This window comes from Thunnus maccoyii, chromosome 9, assembly GCF_910596095.1.
Source record: "Thunnus maccoyii chromosome 9, fThuMac1.1, whole genome shotgun sequence".
NCBI lineage: Eukaryota > Metazoa > Chordata > Actinopteri > Scombriformes > Scombridae > Thunnus > Thunnus maccoyii.
In genome coordinates, this window is record NC_056541.1 from 24,793,282 (window position 1) to 24,813,091 (window position 19,810).

The 19,810-nt window shown below is 38.5% G+C and overlaps 3 protein-coding genes across 3 annotated transcripts in view; 2 read left to right on the forward strand and 1 right to left on the reverse strand.

Annotated features, from left to right (window-relative positions):
* Positions 1–8,150, reverse strand: part of LOC121904065 (rabphilin-3A-like) — a 37,518-nt gene extending 29,368 nt beyond the window's left edge. The window contains exon 1 of the mRNA XM_042421578.1: positions 8,127–8,150. The gene's annotated coding sequence lies outside the window, so the exon portion shown is untranslated. The remainder of the gene's footprint in view (positions 1–8,126) is intronic.
* ppp2r2aa (protein phosphatase 2, regulatory subunit B, alpha a) lies at positions 619–12,405 on the forward strand. The gene is made up of 10 exons (XM_042421582.1): positions 619–1,096; positions 1,470–1,547; positions 3,529–3,626; positions 3,850–4,015; positions 4,236–4,348; positions 6,252–6,429; positions 6,918–7,082; positions 7,305–7,474; positions 7,653–7,744; positions 8,142–12,405. Exons 1-10 carry the CDS (start codon positions 1,090–1,092, stop codon positions 8,419–8,421), a joined length of 1,347 nt encoding a protein of 448 aa, XP_042277516.1. The 5' UTR covers positions 619–1,089; the 3' UTR covers positions 8,422–12,405.
* Positions 12,406–15,020: 2,615 nt separating this feature from the next.
* On the forward strand, positions 15,021–18,664 carry bnip3la (BCL2 interacting protein 3 like a). Its single transcript, XM_042421584.1, has 6 exons — positions 15,021–15,126; positions 16,224–16,494; positions 16,594–16,675; positions 16,767–16,873; positions 16,999–17,148; positions 17,370–18,664. Exons 1-6 carry the CDS (start codon positions 15,075–15,077, stop codon positions 17,416–17,418), a joined length of 711 nt encoding a protein of 236 aa, XP_042277518.1. The 5' UTR covers positions 15,021–15,074; the 3' UTR covers positions 17,419–18,664.
* The last annotated feature ends 1,146 nt before the right edge of the window (positions 18,665–19,810 follow it).

Consider the following 19,810-nt stretch of genomic DNA (forward strand, 5'->3'; position numbering starts at 1 on the left):
AGGTTGAAATATTTATCTAAATAAGGCGTGTCAGCAGTGGCAATGTCAGGTGAAGTCAGTTTGTCTAAATAGCCTTAAATCTGTCTTAACTCCTCCTGAGTGAATTGGTGAGACAACTTTTTACTTTTGCTGGGATACTGACTTCCTGCCAAGGTGGATCCACCAACCTGGCAAAGCAATGGATAGGGTCTATTTTTTGTCCAGGGGCACCATCGCAACTAAATGCGGCCCTGATACCTCGACCTCAGTTTGCATGGTAGAGTGTCACTCTTAACACCATCTTTTCAGAGTGGCGTCCTCCAAAGCTGTTGTCCAACAGATCCATGTAACAGTGACATGTTAAAAATCTGTGGCAGCTGCAGGTGCCACCGGAAGTCCAAAACATTACATTAGTTTGTTTTAATGTTAATATTAATTTCCGGATATTTTCATTATGAATACTATTATGAATATATATTTATCTTTAGTTACAACTTACATTAAATCTAAAATAGACACTGATTTAAAAAAAAGTTAAATAACAAAAACCTACGTGCGCCGGCGAGTTCGATTTTAATCAGTACAACAATCCACACGGGCGGGGTTTAACCAGTACAGGGTTTTCTTTAATAGTCCTAATGACTTTTCATTGAAAATTAAACGCGCTATGAATCAATTAATGACGTTGTTTCTGGGAAAAGGGGAAATGACCGCTAGCGGCTCAGGAGTCAGGCAGGATAACATTTCACGGTGCAGCCTCGCCGCGCTCCCTGTCGGTTTGTTGCCTACTGAACGGCTGAACGCCGCCCGCGTTGCGCCATTTTGAACGTGTATGCAGGGAGAGGCAGAGGCGAGGGAAACCTCAAAGTAGAGTGCAAAGTCTAAGAAACAGCACAGAGGGTTGTAGTTTACTTCCTTTGGTTGAAAACTGATTCGTACTGTCTGTTTCTACTGGACCGAGCACTTGTGCGTTCCTCCGACTAACCAGCAGCTCCCAGTCGTCATTCCTCCACTCCTCCTCGGGCAGAACCAGCCAGCCGACCCGGGTCAGCACTGCTCCAGTCCGGGGCCCGAGCCCGCTACAGACCCGCACTGTCCGAGCCGCTCAACATGGCAGGTAAAATCCGAGAGCAGAGGCTGTCCGGCTGTGTGAGGTGTCCTTATTATTCAACACATTACGGTGGTGTTCAGCGTAGATGATGTGTTTGTTATCCTCTTCTGCTGTGAACAACCAGCTAACAGCTAGCCACTTCCAGATGCTAGTGTGTGTGTCAGTGACAGTGTGAAAGTGAGCGTTTGCACAGTAGATATCTGAACAAGCTTAAACTATTAACAGTAACTACATAAATTAACCTATGTAACTAGTATGAAGTCAACGTGTGGCCTTGTTCATATAATACTGATTTTAGCCATGTTAGCACCGGGCTAACGCGTGTAAAGTTGTCTCTGATGGTGGTGCTGTATTAAACATGGGTCTGTGCCTCCTGCAGGGGCCGGCGGTGGGAGCAATGATGTGCAGTGGTGCTTTTCACAAGTCAAAGGAGCGATAGATGACGATGTAGCCGAAGGTAAGTCCATGTGGTGGTCACTGAACACTTGCTAACCTGCACTGTCTGACTGGCGTCCTGTGCACACTTGTTTTGAAGTTTTTTTTAAAAATGCTACACTTTATTATTTATGCACAAGTTTGAGGCTTGATATGTGTTTAGTTCAGTAGGCCTGTTACAGCTCACTCCGTTCAGCTTGTTTGGCATATTTGCTGCAAACTATAAGTTAGTACTTGTGCAATCACCCACCATCAAAACTGTAATGCAGGTTTGTACTTTTGTAGCAAAAAGACATTTCCCAAACAAGTAGGAAGTTAATGAAGCATTGCATTTGTTTGGTTGAGCAAGGATCAAATGTGAGACACAGAGTGCATCATGGTCCTTAAAGTCTCTGAAATCTTTTCAAAAACAGCTCAGCTCAGGTTTTGAGATGCACTAGAAGCTCTAATTTGCGATTTTCATGAAACCGTATAAGAAGATGATCATCACAAAGAGTCTCTTCAGCCAAGTCACAAATAGTACTTTCCCACATACTACGGGTGGTATTGCAAATAGTTTTGGTTCTTTTTGTGGAGCTTTCCAGACTTCTACTGCAAACCTTAAACAATGGAGATGAATTGCATTTGTGGAGCTCAAAACATTGCGAAATTAGTCTCTCTACAAAACAATATATTGGTCTCACAGGATCATCCAACCTCATGGACAGATTTAATTTGGACTAGTTGACAGCTGAAATTGTTCTCAATGAAAACCAGTGACACTGAAGTCTGTTGATTATCCTTAAAAACAAAGACACTGTTTCTGGAAAAAAAAACCCATTTCTGTTGTTGTTTTTCAGCTACCTTCGTGGCTAGAAACAATGTGCTAACTCAAGTGTGAAATGTTTCTTGTTTTTTTTGGGGAACTGACCGTTTAATACCGCCCCAAGAATTGAAACAAGCAATCCTGGTCCACGCTAGCAACCAGCTGATTGACAATAAAGTCTGGCAGTGTCTGGTCCACACTTCTGTTTTTTAACTTCTAAAAACCATCTGTAATTTATGCTGAACTTTGGTCTTCAATATCTTGCAGTGCAATTGATCATTTTCACACAGTACATGGGGATGCTTAATGCAAACAAAGTGAAAAGGAAGGTAGGTTATAGGTATATGTAGCTTTCACCTCCATATGAACGGAAAGTCAAGTGCTGGGTGGTACCTGCCCCTTGTCCCATTGTCCAATGAATAAGTTCACAAGGGCCTGAAACACTTATGTTTACAGTACACCATGGACTTATTTGTGTATAAAGGACTACATACTTGTTTACAGTAAGCTTTCCCTGAGAACTTTAAATGTGAGCTTCTCCTTGTGTTAATACATAGCAGACTGAAGACACAACACTACAATAGTGTGGTAGTTTTATTTGACTCCTGCAGACATAGTCTCCCCTCTTTTGTTTTGTATGAGAGCTTGCATGGAGTCAGGTCGTATCAGGCACTTTGTGTGCTGTGTTAAAAGAGGAACAAGTCCGTTGCCTATATTAAGGATAGCTATCGCTCAGAATAGTGCCAGGCTGTAAACAGGGATTGATTGTTGTATTGTGGGATTTGATGAGAATGCTTGCCTTTGAAAAGTGCTGTCTAGCTGCAAATGGCAAGTTTTTTTTATCCTCCGAAGAGTGTTGGTTGACTTTCAGTTCCATTGCGCCAGCACAACGTGGTGTATATATACACATGTACGTCACCGCATGTCAGTGTATGTTCACCATGGCTGACATTGTTTTCACCCCTCACAGGCGGCCAAAACAAGAGCAAATGGCCGCTGGAGGAATTTTGTGCATCATTGGGAGGAAATGAATCGTTCATCTAGAAAACTGCAAATCATTGCAAAATGTGTTTACATTGAACTCGCCTCAAATTTACACAACAGTACAGTAGCAAATTAAACTCTGAAAAAAGGGCACTATGTAAAAAAAAATGTTAAAAAATTAAGAGATATTCTAATTACACCACTTCATTGACAGCTGACATCATATCTACTGTTGAATTCAACCACTCTGGAGAGCTGCTAGCCACTGGGGACAAGGGGGGCCGTGTTGTCATCTTTCAACAGGAGCCAGAGGTAAGTCACATCATCTAATATGATATAAATGTGTACAAACAGTGCAAGTGTTGTCTTTCTCATTTAATAATTTCATAAATTAGTGTAGGCAAAAAATACCACGGCTGTCTGTGCCCTTTCATATGTGCCCTTTACATAAAGTCTTGACTCTTACTCTCAGTATAGGTCTGTTTCTATCATCAGACTTGAACTTAACTGTGATTTGTGGTCCGTCGCTGTTTAGAGTAAGAACCAACCGCAGTGCTGTGGAGAGTACAACGTTTACAGCACCTTCCAGAGCCATGAGCCCGAGTTCGACTACCTGAAAAGTCTTGAGATTGAGGAGAAGATCAACAAGATTCGATGGTTGCCTCAGAAGAATGCAGCACAGTTCCTTTTATCCACAAATGGTCAGTTAACTACTGTATTATAAGAGAACAGATTCTTCGTTGTCTAGTTATTATTCTGTTTTATAATTTTATTTTTAGTTGGTGACATTTTAGCAATTTTTAAGATAAACCAACTAAAACCTGTCCATTGGTTCTCCGGAAACGGCATCGACTTGTCAAGTTATCACAATTAATTCTGTTTCATCTGTTCTCCCTTATCTCTGCTCTCTCTTGTTGGTAGACAAAACCATAAAGCTGTGGAAAATCAGTGAGCGTGACAAGAGACCCGAGGGCTACAATTTGAAGGAAGAAGATGGCCGATACAGAGATCCAAATACAGTTACAGCACTACGGGTGTGTATACATTGATAGAAAACATACATTTCAACCATGTTTCAGTATGCTATATGAATAATAATGAACTACTGTTGAACTTCTGTACTCACTTTCCATTCATTCATTGCATAAATAAATTAAAGTAAGGAAAATTGATTTTTAAAAAATATGTCACGCTTGGTTGCAAGTTGCCTTAAGGCCCAGTACTCTACTGGTGTGTACAGCAGCCTTTGACCCCACATGGATGGAAGTATAGTAGCAGTCAATTCAGTCAACTGTAATTAGTCAGCACTGTGGATTCTGTGTTTATCGAATTCTATATAAAATTTAAGATCAATTGCATTTTGCTTAAAATATTCATTTGAATCAGATGAGACAAAAGTTAAGTATTGTATCATTTCCTCTTCAAGTCATTACGACACTGTTTTCAGTTGTTTCTGTTTCATACAGATGTATTTACTTGTAATACCAGCAAAAGAACTAATAACATGACTGCAATGCAGTATATTGATCAGTGTTATTAGTTACACCTGTGCTAGCCAAAACGTCAAATGTGAAAATGGTCTGTTTAGCTTTAGTTTCAACCCAAGTGTTCACCTCTCGTCATGTGCTTCCCGAGTGAACCACTGATCTATATTGATCGTATAGTTTCCAAATATAGCTCCAGTTTAACAGACCAGCCTGATACACTGAGCTTTTCTTTGTTTTATGAAACGGTTATTGTTAGGGCCTGAGCCCCAAAGGGGCGAAAACCCTATTGTATTTTGTATGTTTGTTTCTTCCTTCTTCTTCTTCTTCTTCTTCTTATTCCTTCTTTATTATTATGCCACTTAAACCCTTAATTTGACCCCCTAAACATGCTCAAAAACACACCAAATTTGGCACGCACATCAGGTCTGGTGAAAAATTTGATAAAATGTAAAAATTATCTCCCAAAGTGCTAAAATGTGCTCTATAGCGCCACCTATGTATCTAATATGGCTGCCATGGCCCATAGGAATGTCATAGACAGATCGAACCAAAACTCAATTATTCGTCTCATCAACACCTACAAATTATACGCTGACACCCCTGACCTAAATCCAACAGGAAGTCCGCAATATGCCAAAGTACGACTTTGTGCCAATTTTGGTCCCCCAAGAAACGCTATCTCTTCCTAGGGCGTTAATGGTTATCGGCTTCAAACTTGAATACATGACTTATGACACTGTGCTGAACAAAAGCTGTTAAAAACTTTGTAATAACTCGAACGGTTTAGATATTGTAAACCACATCACACCTTACAATGTAAACCAATGGGGAGGCAATCTCTAGGCATGGACTTTGTGTCAAACAAATGGTTCTGATGTCTAAACTATAAGTCTGACCACTTTGAAACCTGTATCAATGGATTCTTGACGAAATTTCCTACAAAAAATGAGATTTTTAATGTAAGATTTGGCCAAAGTCATGGGATTTATGAGGATATTTCACAAGAAGAGTGACATTCTCCTTTCCAACTGAGAGGGAGAGAGAGAGAATAAGAGGGGGGGGTTGAATGGAGCTCATTGAGAGTGAGAGTGACAGTTTAGTGATAAAGTGCTGCAGAAAAATAAAATCAAAACTAAAATTTGTAGCTCTGTACTGCAGTTCTTCCTTAATTAGGGCTCAAGCACCCAGCGGTTCGCTCACACTCTCCATTCAAATGTGAGTATTTTTCTGTGTCCAGCTGCAGTTACTTATTGTCTCTGCACACCTGACAGTACACATTTCAATCAAACTTTGACCAGGTCATGTGGATTAAAAGTCTTTACTTTTCTAAAAATAAACTTGATGAAATCATAAAAATCAGATTTTCAAAATGGAGGACAACATGACGACAATATAATCTACTGTATTTTACATGAAATTAAAGTGACACTAACCCCGCTCTTCTCCTCAGGTACCAGTATTCAGGCCCATGGATTTGATGGTGGAGGCCAGCCCCAGACGAGTGTTTGCAAATGCTCACACCTACCATATCAACTCCATCTCAGTCAACAGTGATTGTGAGACCTACCTGTCTGCAGATGACCTTCGCGTTAACCTATGGCATTTGGAGATCACTGACCGCAGCTTTAGTATCCTTTTTGTTTTTTAATTCTATCATCAATGACAGTTAAGTGACTTAAGACTTTTCCCCAAAAGTTGATTTATACTGTATATAGACAATGTTGACGTATGAATGGATGAAAGTATCACAGTGTCATTTGTTATAATACCACCAGATGGTGCCAAAGTAAGGATGTTTTTCATATTCAGGGTTTAAATCAAGAAGTTGAATTTGTACAGAGTCACTGTAAATGCAAAATAAGGCAGCGTTGACACCTAATTAATCCAGAGTGCCTGCTATAGATGGAACCCTGAATGGTTGATTGCCACATGCCACTTACATAACTATAGCTACAAATATTTTCTGACCCAGAGCCATGCAAAAAAATGTTGAGTCACTGGGAACATGGTGTTTTAGTTTGATGAGTCTTTTTGTATAATTTATCTCTGAAGGATTTCCATTTAAGTTGTGAAAATGTCAGTTTTTATTCCTTTTACCTTAACCTCACTTCTTCAGATATTGTTGACATTAAGCCAGCTAATATGGAGGAGTTGACGGAGGTGATCACAGCAGCAGAGTTTCACCCCAACCAGTGCAACACTTTTGTGTACAGCAGCAGCAAGGGCACCATCCGTCTGTGTGACATGAGGGCGTCAGCGCTGTGTGACAAACATGCCAAATGTAAGCAGATTTCATTGAGGCTGTGTGCGTACAGGGAGGCTGTTGAAGCCTGAGGTGCCTGTTGCATGCTGAAGGAAACTAGAAAGAAACTAAAGAAAACTAAAACTGAGTTGTTTGTGTGTTGCTTGCCATTGTGCACAAAACAAAAACTGTAGCCTGTTGATGGAATTTGTGGTTGTTGGAGTATAATAATGACATGCATCCATTTTTTCCTTTTCTAAGTGTTTGAAGAGCCAGAGGATCCAAACAATCGCTCATTCTTCTCTGAAATCATCTCATCCATCTCTGATGTAAAGTTCAGCCACAGTGGACGCTACATGATGACCCGCGACTACCTGTCTGTCAAAATCTGGGACCTCAACATGGAGACCCGACCCGTAGAGACGTATCAGGTCTGTAACTGTTGTCATGTGCAGTTCTTGTTGGCTCATAAACTCAATGTCATTTTACTGGTTCTCCACAAGAGGGAGGTGTTTTTTGAAAAAGAGTCATAGTCTTGTCATGCTATTTTCTGCCTTGCACATTTTTTGATTGTAACTACGACACCTCTTCATCACTTTCTTCTCACAGGTGCATGAATATCTCAGAAGTAAGTTGTGTTCACTCTATGAGAACGACTGCATCTTCGACAAGTTTGAGTGCTGTTGGAATGGGAACGACAGGTGGGCACTTTTTTTTTTCCCCTTTAAACTGCTAAAAATTATAATTTTTAAAGCGGTTCTGCAAGTCATTTTGATTTCTCTTCATCATGCCATAGTAATTCCCCAAACATGCAAAACTCACAACATACACAAATGTTTTTGGCTGACCCGTCATCCTGACAACAGCATTATCAGTTACTGCAGTTATCTGCTCAGTGCAGGACATGAGGTTGCACATGATTTGGTTTGGGTGGAGTGAGACGTATACTGCACATGCTCCTGGTTGTAATTAATGACAATAATAATACAACTTTAACCTTTTAATTTTTTATCCTTATGTAAATGTGGTTTACCATCCAGGGTGATACTTGAGATTAAAGTTGGGACTCACACTCACTCATACCTTGTTTCTCTGCAGCGTCGTGATGACTGGTTCCTACAACAACTTCTTCAGGATGTTTGACAGAGGCTACCGGCAGGACGTGACCCTAGAGGCATCGCGGGAGAACAGCAAACCGCGGTCGGTGCTGAAACCTCGCAAAGTAAGCACAGGTGGGAAGCGCAAAAAGGATGAGATCAGTGTAGACAGTCTGGACTTTAACAAGAAGATCCTGCACACTGCCTGGCATCCTCTGGACAACATCATTGCTGTGGCCACCACCAACAATCTGTACATATTCCAGGAAAAACTGAACTAGCATTAGATGAACCGCTCAGATCCCAGTTTCTGCTTAAGCCCCATTGCTCTGATACATGCATAAAACAATATCTGTCTTTGGCTAAATCCGCAAGTCTGCACAAGATCTGTCCTTGATTATTTTAGTACTGAATGTGACGAGCATTACTCACACAGTACATCCCAGCAGGCCATCAGCAGGGTTTGTAGATCTCAGTCCAGACTTTGGGATTTAGTGTCGTAGTAGTCCTCCGATAGGAGCGCTCCATTTATCCAGCTGCAACTCCACTACATCCCAAACCAAAGGGAAGATGTGTTAGATACACATATTTGGCTAGTTTGTTTATTATTTTGTGCCATTGTGACATGATTCATTTGTCATAGCTACTAATTGTTCATAAGTTTCTGTAGCTACCATGTTTTATTAGTTTGAATAGGAAATTCTTTCTACTGTTCATACAACTTTCTGTCACAAAGTTCCTTTTTGTACTGGCCTGAAGCACTGCTAATACAAGCTGTCAACACTCCATATTTGCCCCAAGTATTTGTCAAGTTGCCAAGTTCACTCACCACTCCTCCCTAATATTTAGTATGTTAATGCTGTTAAAGGGCCATTCTAGTGTTTTCTCATGTTTAACTCATTCTCTGTAAAAAAAAAAAAAAAAAAGTGTATTTACATTACTGCCAACCTTTTTCCACAGCGTACCAATATTTATTAGATTGTTTTCTTATCTTCAAGGCAGCCACTGGTTTACATTTATCTATTTACAGTAAGAAAATCTACTTACAGAGACTTGAAACTGATCACAGTGAACATTTTGTTCTCCTTGTCTTAATTAGTGTTTGGTAGTGTATTTGCTAGCAGAGAGTGTTGATATCCTCTGACATCTGACACTTTGTTGTAATCTACCTAACAGAAACCATTTTATTTTCCAAGAAATAATGAAAGCCAGTTTATCCTTTTAAAACATCCATCTTTCTTAACATTTGTCTTTTGGGTTAGTTTGTTTCAGCAAAGCTTGTAAATGCAACGGTTTTTGAGTAGCTAAAGGTCAACACTACGATGCTATAACACCATGACTACATCAGCATCATGTATTCAAAACATTTCCTGCTCTCAGCTGCATTAACAAAACCTGACTAGATGTTCAGAGATAGATTACTGATGTCAAGCAAGATTCAACACTAAGTTGATTTTAATAATGTATAGAAATGGCTACTCTTTGGAAAACTGTTGGCAGTAATGAATATGCAATTTCTAGTTAATGCGAAAACAAACAAAAAGACCTGTGTAGGCCTTTAACATGGACACAAGAATGGCATGCACACACACACACACTCGGCAGGTATTACGGTTTTAGGAGGTGAATGGGGGCTAATCATGCCAAAGTAACCAGTCCTCTACCCTCGTAAGTTCGAATCATATAAAGCTGTCTTGCAGACGAGGTGCCCCTGGTCAGACTGGTGACCCTTGCACATGTGTGGACCACCGTTAAAAAGCTCAGGACAAAAGCTTGTTATATACGTGGAAGAGCATGATGTGGCCTAATTCTCTCGTGGTCTGTGGTACCAAAGTTGAGTGCTGCTGCCAGTTTCCCCACAAAGCCCGTCGTGTTGTTGCTGATTGATCGATCACTTTGCCCTCTGGATCTAGTTTCTGTTCGTAGTTTTTTTTATGATGTTTTGTACTGTACCTGATAAAAGAGAAGAATAATCACTATAGCTGATTTATTTTTGTATAAATTAAGGCAATTGGATTACAGTCTGATCACTGTAGTTTCTTTAGCTGTCTATCTCGGACTGATTGTAGATGGAACGTTGCCTGATCGGGTAACCTTTTTTTTTTTTTTTTTTTTTTTTTTTGTCATATGACTTTGCGTCATGTCGTTCATTCTGGCAGGTATTTGTTTGAAAGCTAGACTTTTTGTGACATCTAAGAAGTGTGTTGTTTCTGACGTGGGACGTCCAAAGACAAGTATTTTCAGGTGTCAGTACCTCTGTAGTCATAAGCACTATAACAGTTTATTTTTTTAATTTGGCTGACTGTAACTGATGTTTATGTAGTACTTATTTAGACGCTTCAGAGTTAGATTCTGAGTTCATTTTGTTTCTTAACGTTCTGTTTTTGTGCCATGGTTTTGTTTGTGAACCATTTTGCTCGCTGTGAAAGAATAGGCCCTCGTCGGCCTAAGTGGGAAAGGCATTTTTAGTCAAGCATTAAATTAACAATCTTAAAACTGTCAAATCAAGTTCGCTCTAAAGCTAGTTAAGCAAATTGACTAGGCAGAGTTACTGATTCTGAATTATTGTATGAAAAGTTTTCTCTCTCCTGATGCAGGGGTGGCTCTTCTATTGACTTGTTTATTTAAAAGGAGAATTTGTGGAGCACTTGGTCTGCAGATGATTGATGTATGGAAACTGTTATTAATGACTGCGTTGAACACGGGAAAGTACTATAAATTAAATCTACTGTTTCTCTGCTACACTATGCTTCAATCACACGCTGCCATTTCTCTTCTAGAGCAAACAGGTTAATTATAGCACAGTTTTTTCTCCTCTTTTCTTTCTGAAAATACTGTTTAATGACATAAAGCCATTGAATCAGGGCATGAATCTTACTGGTCCACTGGATCATATTCATGTAAATTAATGTTTCACTTTTACCTTTAGACAACTGATTTCCAATCACTAGAACGCCACCAAAATAACCATCTCCACAAGGTGGTGTTAAGCTACTGTTGAGTGTCACTTCCTCAGGGCTCTGGGTAATGTCCTCTAGTTATGAGACACTTTTCTAATCTCTCTTTTCTTTTATTTTGCAAGCTTTTCAAAAGGCTTTTCTCTGTCTGATGCAAGAACATGTGTCATATGTATAGTATAAACCTGCATAATGTGGCGCCTTTGTCCCATTCCGCTGTTAAGTATGATCTAATCTTTTGGTCACCAAACAAGAGAGTTATCCATTGGAAAATATGAGATCAGTCTTGAGATCAGTCTTGTCCTGTCATCCATCCAAAGGAAGAATTTACTCATTTCACTGTTTAAAGTAAATATTAGACTTCTAACAAGCTGTTGAAAGATGTGAGAAATGTTAGAAAATGCAAGAATCTGTATAAAAATAGTATTGGATTAGAATCAGCGAGTTTTCTTCTTGAAAAATCTAACATTGGCTTTTTAAAAAAAATCAACGTCTTTGAACTCACAGCAGAGATGGTCATCAGACTGTTTGAGTGTCAGACGTACAGTAACAGAGCAGTATTGAAAACATTCATTCAAACATATTGACACATTCACGGACATTTATAAAAACTAAATGACTAACCAGTAATCTTTTTCACTTTCCCCTCATATTGTCTTCATAGCTACTGTTCAAGGCTGTGGTGGAAACCACAAAACATGTTCAAAAGAACCCTGTTGCCTTTCTTAAAGCATTAAGAAGAAATAAGATAATCAAGTATGTTTCTTGAACTTTCTGGCATGCCAGACAGGAGACTGCTCAGGGGAATTAACCGCTGCTCTGTGATCAAAACCTTGTACCTTCAAGAAAGCAGCTTTTCACTACTCTATTAAAAACGTGCTTATTTACACGTCTATCACACACTTTTAACAAATTTCTACAATGGCTTTTGAATTGGTTTCATGAGCTTGGGGTCAACTAAAGATCTACATGAAAACTGTCTACATTGGAGTTATGAGGTTTTTCCACTTACAGCAGCATTATATACATGTCTAATGTATCACAGGAGTTAAAACAAAATGCACTTTTATTTTTGTGAATTTCATTAATTTGTAAAGTGTTTTTTTTTTTTTGTTTATTTCTTTCAAGGGGCTCTTGAATAAAGATTGTAGGAGAGTTTTGGTGATCTGTTTGGGGGGAAAAAAACTACAAATGGTTCATTGTACAGCCATGTTTGTCTTTGTCAAATGGAATAAAGTACAATTTAGATGAAAAGTAATAGAGAATTTCAAACTTGAGTTCTGAATAAAATGATTTATTTACTTGCTTTATGGATTGTGTTTATAAGGTAAAGTACTATAACATGCAGTGAGGAAACCTAACATATATAACACATATATGTATATAAATCAGATGCACTGCTGGGCTTTTTAAGGCTTAATTCATGACTGAGGCAGAGTTGCTGCAGTGCTTTCAAAGGGCAAAATATTGTCAAACCCTTCCAGTGGTGGCTGACAGCGCTGCTTTTACGAAAGTTATTATCATAGAATGTGTTTACAGCAGCAGCAACACTGCAAATTACTTCTCGCTGCAATCCCCTGATCTGTCTGGCTGTGGTGATGTATCAAAGATGTTCTATACTTCAACCCTCTCGGGGACCAGTACCAAGCCATGACAGGTTAATAGCACAAGTCAGCAGAGCAGAAGGTTAGTTTAACACTATCTTCCTCTTTGAGCTCTCTCAAACATATGAATGTCACCTACTGTCTACTGTAGTACATGATACTGTATACTATATATCTTTGTGCACAAAAGCAGTGCCACAATTACACGGTGTGGCTTACCATATATCATGGTCTAAATATACAAAAGTGATCCATTCATAATGGACCAACAGGGCCCTTTTATGGTGCCGGAGGGAGAGGTGGTGTGATGCTTTGTCTTGCCAATCCAGCAGTAATTTGAAGAGAGAGTGATGGTTGGTGACTGGGGACAGCCTTACTACTATCATCAGTCCTCAAACCCTGCACAGACTCAGATCCCCCAGGTCAGGACATAATGATAACACAAAGGCTGTGTACTTCTACACAATCATACTGTAAATGTCCTGGTTATAAATGGGCAAACATTCTTCAAAATTCTAATTTTTACTGTTTCCATGGAAATATTGTACTAAATACTGCGGCAAATAATCACAACTGACTTGTGCTTTTGTGACAGGTGACTATTTTGATCTCTAAATAAAAGAACACATTTAATAGAAAAGTAAAAAAGCCCATCACTGATCTAGAGCCTTCAGTATCTTGTCTGGCCATAGTATGGACCATAGACTGCATATAAATTAATGTCTTTATATACAGCCAATAATCTGGATCATACACTGCATATAAATGAATATGTCTTTATATACAGCCAATAATCTGGATTATATACTGCATATAAATGAATATGTCTTTATATACAGCCAATAATCTGGATCATATACTGCATATAAATGAATATGTCTTTATATACAGCCAATAATCTGGATCATATACTGCATATAAATGAATATGTCTTTATATACAGCCAATAATCTGGATCATATACTGCATATAAATGAATATGTCTTTATATACAGCCAATAATCTGGATCATATACTGCATATAAATGAATATGTCTTTATATACAGTCAATAATCTGGATCATATACTGCATATAAATGAATATGTCTTTATATACAGCCAATAATCTGGATCATATACTGCATATAAATGAATATGTCTTTATATACAGCCAATAATCTGGATCATATACTGCGTATAAATGAATATGTCTTTATATACAGCCAATAATCTGGATCATATACTGCATATAAATGAATATGTCTTTATATACAGTCAATAGTCTGGGTCATATACTGCATATAAATAAATATTTCTTTATATACAGTCAATAATCTGGATCATATACTGCATATAAATAAATATGTCTTTATATACAGTCAATAGTCTGGGTCATATACTGCATATAAATAAATATGTCTTTATATACAGTCAATAATCTGGATCATATACTGCATATAAATAAATATGTCTTTATATACAGTCAATAATCTGGATCATATACTGCATATAAATAAATATGTCTTTATATACGGTCAATAATTGGGTTATATACTGCATGTAAATAAATATATCTTTATATACAACCATAATCTGGGTCATATACTGCATGTAAATAAATATATCTTTATATACAACCATAATCTGGATCATATACTGCATATAAATAAATGTCTTTATATACAGTCAATAATCTGGGTCATATACTGCATGTAAATAAATATATCTTTATATACAATCATAATCTGGATCATATACTGCATATAAATAAATGTCTTTTTATACAGTCAATAATCTGGGTCATATACTGCATATAAATAAATATGTCTTTTTATACAGTCAATAATTGGGTTATATACTGCATGTAAATAAATATATCTTTATATACAACCATAATCTGGATCATATACTGCATATAAATAAATGTCTTTATATACAGTCAATAATCTGGGTCATATACTGCATGTAAATAAATATATCTTTATATACAATCATAATCTGGATCATATACTGCATATAAATAAATATGTCTTTATATACAACCATGATCTGGATCATATACTGCATATAAATAAATATGTCTTTATATACGGTCAATAATCTGGATCATATACTGCATATAAATAAATATGTCTTTATATACAACCATGATCTGGATCATATACTGCATATAAATAAATATGTCTTTATATACGGTCAGTAATCTGGGTCATATACTGCGTGTAAATAAATATGTCTTTATATACGGTCAATAATCTGGGTCATATACTGCATGTAAATAAATATATCTTCATATACAGTCTGTGGTCTGGACTCTGGAAAGATTTGGCGCATGCGCACACTGCAGTTTGTCTGCGTGTCATGTTGATGAATGCTGAAGCTGGGTAGTCAACATGTCCACCGCTGCTGCTCAACACAACAATAACGAAGAGCCCGGCCTTCACGGTACGTACCGTCCTCAGTGTTTCCGTGCTTCTCGTTACAAATGCAACTTTATATATTCATAATGACCGCGCTTGTTTTTGACAACAATTGCATTGTGAAGATTTTATTGTAAAAGTTACATCGCGTATGGAATTTCCTCTTCTTCTGGGAGGGGTGGAGAGGGTGATGTTGTTTGACGTAACCGCAAGATAGCCAATTGGGTTGCGCAAAATGTTTTGACTGATGGCATGGCAGCCAATCACGTACACAGTCAGCGTTGGGCGGGCTCTAGCTAAAATGAAAACAAGTTTGGGACAAAAGACGAAATAAATATTGCTTTTATTCGTTTTTTTTTCTTCTAGTAGTGGCTCATATTGCTACGTCTACAAGTATAGTCAAGTTGTCTTATTGCTTGACAAGCCCCTCTTCCTAAATAAATATTAATTTCGAAGGAAGACAATGGTAGGATGTTAGCTCAACTGTCTGCAGAGTCACAGCTCCTGAAAACACATTTAAAACACCAAACTGGTACAAGGTGTGTTCAGACTTGAATCGATAAACAAAATCTTTAAGGACCAGAAATATTAGCTGGGACAGTAATCCGTGTTTATATGTGACAACATCACAGCTGGAACAGCGACATGCCTGGGCAAACTGTCTCCCACTACAATTATGCAAGACCTTATGAGAGCTGCACCTAACCCTGATGACAGACTCGGATGTAAAGGTTCAACCGGTTATGCATAGTTAGGCACGTCGTCGAACAGCAGAGAATAATCAAATTATATTTTCAGCCAGACCAAAACGGGAAAAAAAAGGTCGTCTCTTGCTATCATGAGGTTTACATTCTGTGCTCATCCAAGCCCACTGGCTGTACGACATTACATAACCCCCTCTTGTCTGGAAAAAAATGTGCGAGCTGTTTGTGGGGCAGTGGCACAAAGAAATGCATGCTATCGGTGGATGCAGTGCACAGCAAGTTCATTTGAATGCAAAGTGTCAGTGGTGCAGGAAATGTAGGTCAGCTGTTTGTATTGGAGAGGACATGTTCTGCTGTCAGGTTTGCACTTTAGTCTAATTTCCTCTCCTTCCCTCCTCTTGACCTCTGTGTTGCCAAGGCTCTTGGGTAGAGTTGGAACTGAATGGGAACACAGGGGCACAGGGTGCGCAGAACAACCCACTAATGATCCCTGCTGCAGACCAAATAAACGCAAATGCTGGCATAAGTGAAAGTCTGCCACCCTTGGAGGTAGTGCCTGAGAGTGATGAGACCCTGATTGGAGGACTAGAGCATGTGCCGTCATCCTCCTCGATCCACAATGGAGACATGGAAAAGATCCTCCTGGATGCACAGCATGAATCCAGCCCGAGTAGTTCCTCCTGTGATAGGTAGGATTAAAGACCCTTATGTTCTCTATAAAGCTCAGACAATGTGTTTAAGTTGTAGCAATGTGTTTTTTTCAACATCAATGTGTTGACTCCCCAAAGTCCCCAAAGGCCACCAAGTCCAGATCGAGATGACGGTCAGATAACTTTTGATGTGGACATGTCCAGCCCAAGAGGTAGTCAGGTAAAACACATACTCAATTCTAATGCTCAGACCCATCTCAGCTGTTTTCATTTGACCTTAAAGCCTAATTGAGCCACCTCCACATTTGCAGTCAGAGGAAGAAGGTCCAGAGAGGGACAGAGAGGAAGACATCCTGATGAGCAAAGAAGTAGACTGGGTTGCTGATTGGTCCAGCAGACCAGAAAACATCCCACCAAAGTAAGCAGGCTCTCTCACCCCCAGCTTTATGCACTGATAGTAGCACAGCATGTTGCCTTTAATGTTTGCTGATATCATTTAGAAGACATGAATTGATTGTAATGTGAATGAATTATTCTTCTCAGGGAATTTCACTTTAGGCACCCCCGACGTTCAGTATCTCTTAGTATGAGGAAGAGTGGAGTTATGAAGAAAGGGGGCATCTTCTCTGCTGAATTCCTCAAAGTCTTCATCCCCTCTTTACTCATCTCACACATCCTCGCTCTTGGCATTGGGTAAGACTGAATTCATACTAGAGAAGAAACAGACATAACGCAAGGCTCAGCTTTTGCACTGACAAAATAACAATTTCTTGAGTTGAACTGATGTTTTTTTTTTGCTTTTCTGCATCAGTGTGCTATTTTAGTGACTCATCATGTGCCATAAGGGTCACTATAGTATCCTATTTTCTGAACTTGTTTGATTTCATGTTTTTTGTTTTTTTTGTTTTTTTTAGGGTGTACATCGGAAAAAGAATTGCCACAGCCTCCACCAGCTCTTACTGAATAGAAAATGAAGCAGTGCCCTTATGTTCTCCTGTCTACAAGCCTTTCAACATCCTCCTGTAGTCAAGCTCTCTGCGTTCATTGTACGCCCGCATTTCCCTCCCAATCAGCATTAAATTCTGTCACATTGTAGATGTAGTTATATCTAAACACATTACATAATGTGGTTGCACTCCTTCACATTTTGGCACAGGGCAACATTATACCCAACAGCTGTCACTAACTTGAATCCAGTAGATAATGAAGCCTGTTCAGCTTAAAAATATGTGACAAGGATTTGATGTCAAGGGGCTTAAAGGTTGGGGATGTTTTTAGAAATTTCCTTCCTTATTTCAATGTCATGTCATGAAAAATCTGGCCTTCTCCGAAGCTGCATCTCTCCGCTGGTCTCTCAGCAGGCAGAGTGTATGAACCAAAAATGTGTCATATCTGCAATACAAACAAAATTAATTGGCTCTGGGAAGAGAGGGGACTTTTATCGCCTTAATTTTGGTGCAGATACTGGGAGGAAAAACAACGATGCTGCACAGTGGGATTAGTTTTTAAATTCCACACATTTTTTCAGAATAGAAGTTGTATCATGTTATCTCCTGTGGGATTCTTTTTTAAGCTTTGTTTTTTGAAGGTTGGAACGCTGATCTAGCATGTAGCTCCAAAAGTTTCCATTGGGGGTATTTGAGTATATTATGATAGTGAAACTTAGGCCGGACGGCCATTTACCAGGCCATATGCTATTTTTATTTCTTTTTGCCTACATATCTTCTTCTTTAACACATAATATAGCAGCAAAGGCAAAGTGCCAAATTCTTTCACCACTGCACATTGGTGATTTATCTTAGACTGTTTTTTGATTTTTTTTTTTTTCTGATATGTTTAGATATTTAAATATGTAGATGTGAAAATAATTTAAGCTGTGATCTGCCCCATGTAATAGAAACCTTTTGACATTGTATAATTTGTTTATACATTGATATTAATGCATATTATACCTTATGCATTGTGGCAGTGTCAGTGATGTGTTTTTGCTGTCGTTTAATTGCTTAAGCGCCGGTGGCAGAAACCACCACATAAGAAGGTATTTCCAGGGGCCTCATTGAAGAGTGTTATCTGATTTTATCTAGATTTCACTGTGCAATCATTTCAAACAGTATGATACAATAAAACATGTACAGTGTCTGTAGGACTTCCAGAATAATGAAACGAGAGAAGCATTTCCTGAAGTAAATGCATGTGATTTCTGTTGATTGATGCTGTTTGGATGACTGGATGATTCGTCTCTCAGTGTTTTTGAAATGGATGACATCATAATCACACAAAAAATCACTAACCATAATGTACAGTATTGGCAGTATTGGTTTTAAAGCACTCAACATGCATTTAGGCTTCAATGCATTACATAACTCATACTAACCCATAAACTGTACATCTCATCATAATGAGCTTGTTTACAGTTGATCGGTGTGCAATACGGAGCATTTTGGAATTTGAATAAAGTTTGTACTGTATACAGTGGCTGAGATATAAATACAGATGGAGTGGATGGAGCTCCATAAATTTTAATGTATTATATAATTAATAATAACTCATTAAATGCACATAACATATTCATGAACAGCTGTTAGTGAGCAGCAGTGTACAGAATACAGAGGATGAGATAAATACAGTGTTATCTATGGATTTTAATTGATTTACATTAACTGAACACATTTACCAAAGAAATTGGACAGAATAAGTATAAGGAATATGAAAGAGAATGGGTGTGATTGTTACATGTCTAGATAGGATGAATCACAAAGACCCTTTCTTTCTCCTGCCTGGCCAGTTCAGGTATCTCTACACCTGTATGCGCCTCTAAATTCATGTTTTTCTCTTCTATTTCTGATCAGATCTATAAACTCTTCTTCAAACTTAATATCCATTCACCCCTGTGGTAACCTCTCTTTGTTAATGTACCTCAGTCAATCCAAAATAAACCCAAATAAATTCCATGTTACTTATTTTCTTGTGTTAGTAGCTAAATCTATTTTTAAAAAGCCTCAAAGTATCAACTGTACATGTATTTGTAACCGTTATTTATCAGGGAGGGTTTGCTGAGAGCAGCTCTCTTTTTTTTCTTTTCTCATGTTCACACTCACAGTTGTGCACATAAACATCTGGATGCTGCCTATTACATCCTCAGTCGTGGTAATGACAGAGGGACAAGTGCCACCCAACCAGATTTATTGGTCTCTAACCTTTAGGACACCGACAAACAAATCTTAGTCTATTTCATTGTGTTGCATCAGAAAGGTCAGGGTTTGCCTTTTGATTGCATATGACCACTGCCACTGTTTTTCAGCCTGATGGATCAAACATTGCTTGTTCACAGACAGGGCAGGGCCTCAGTGAATGT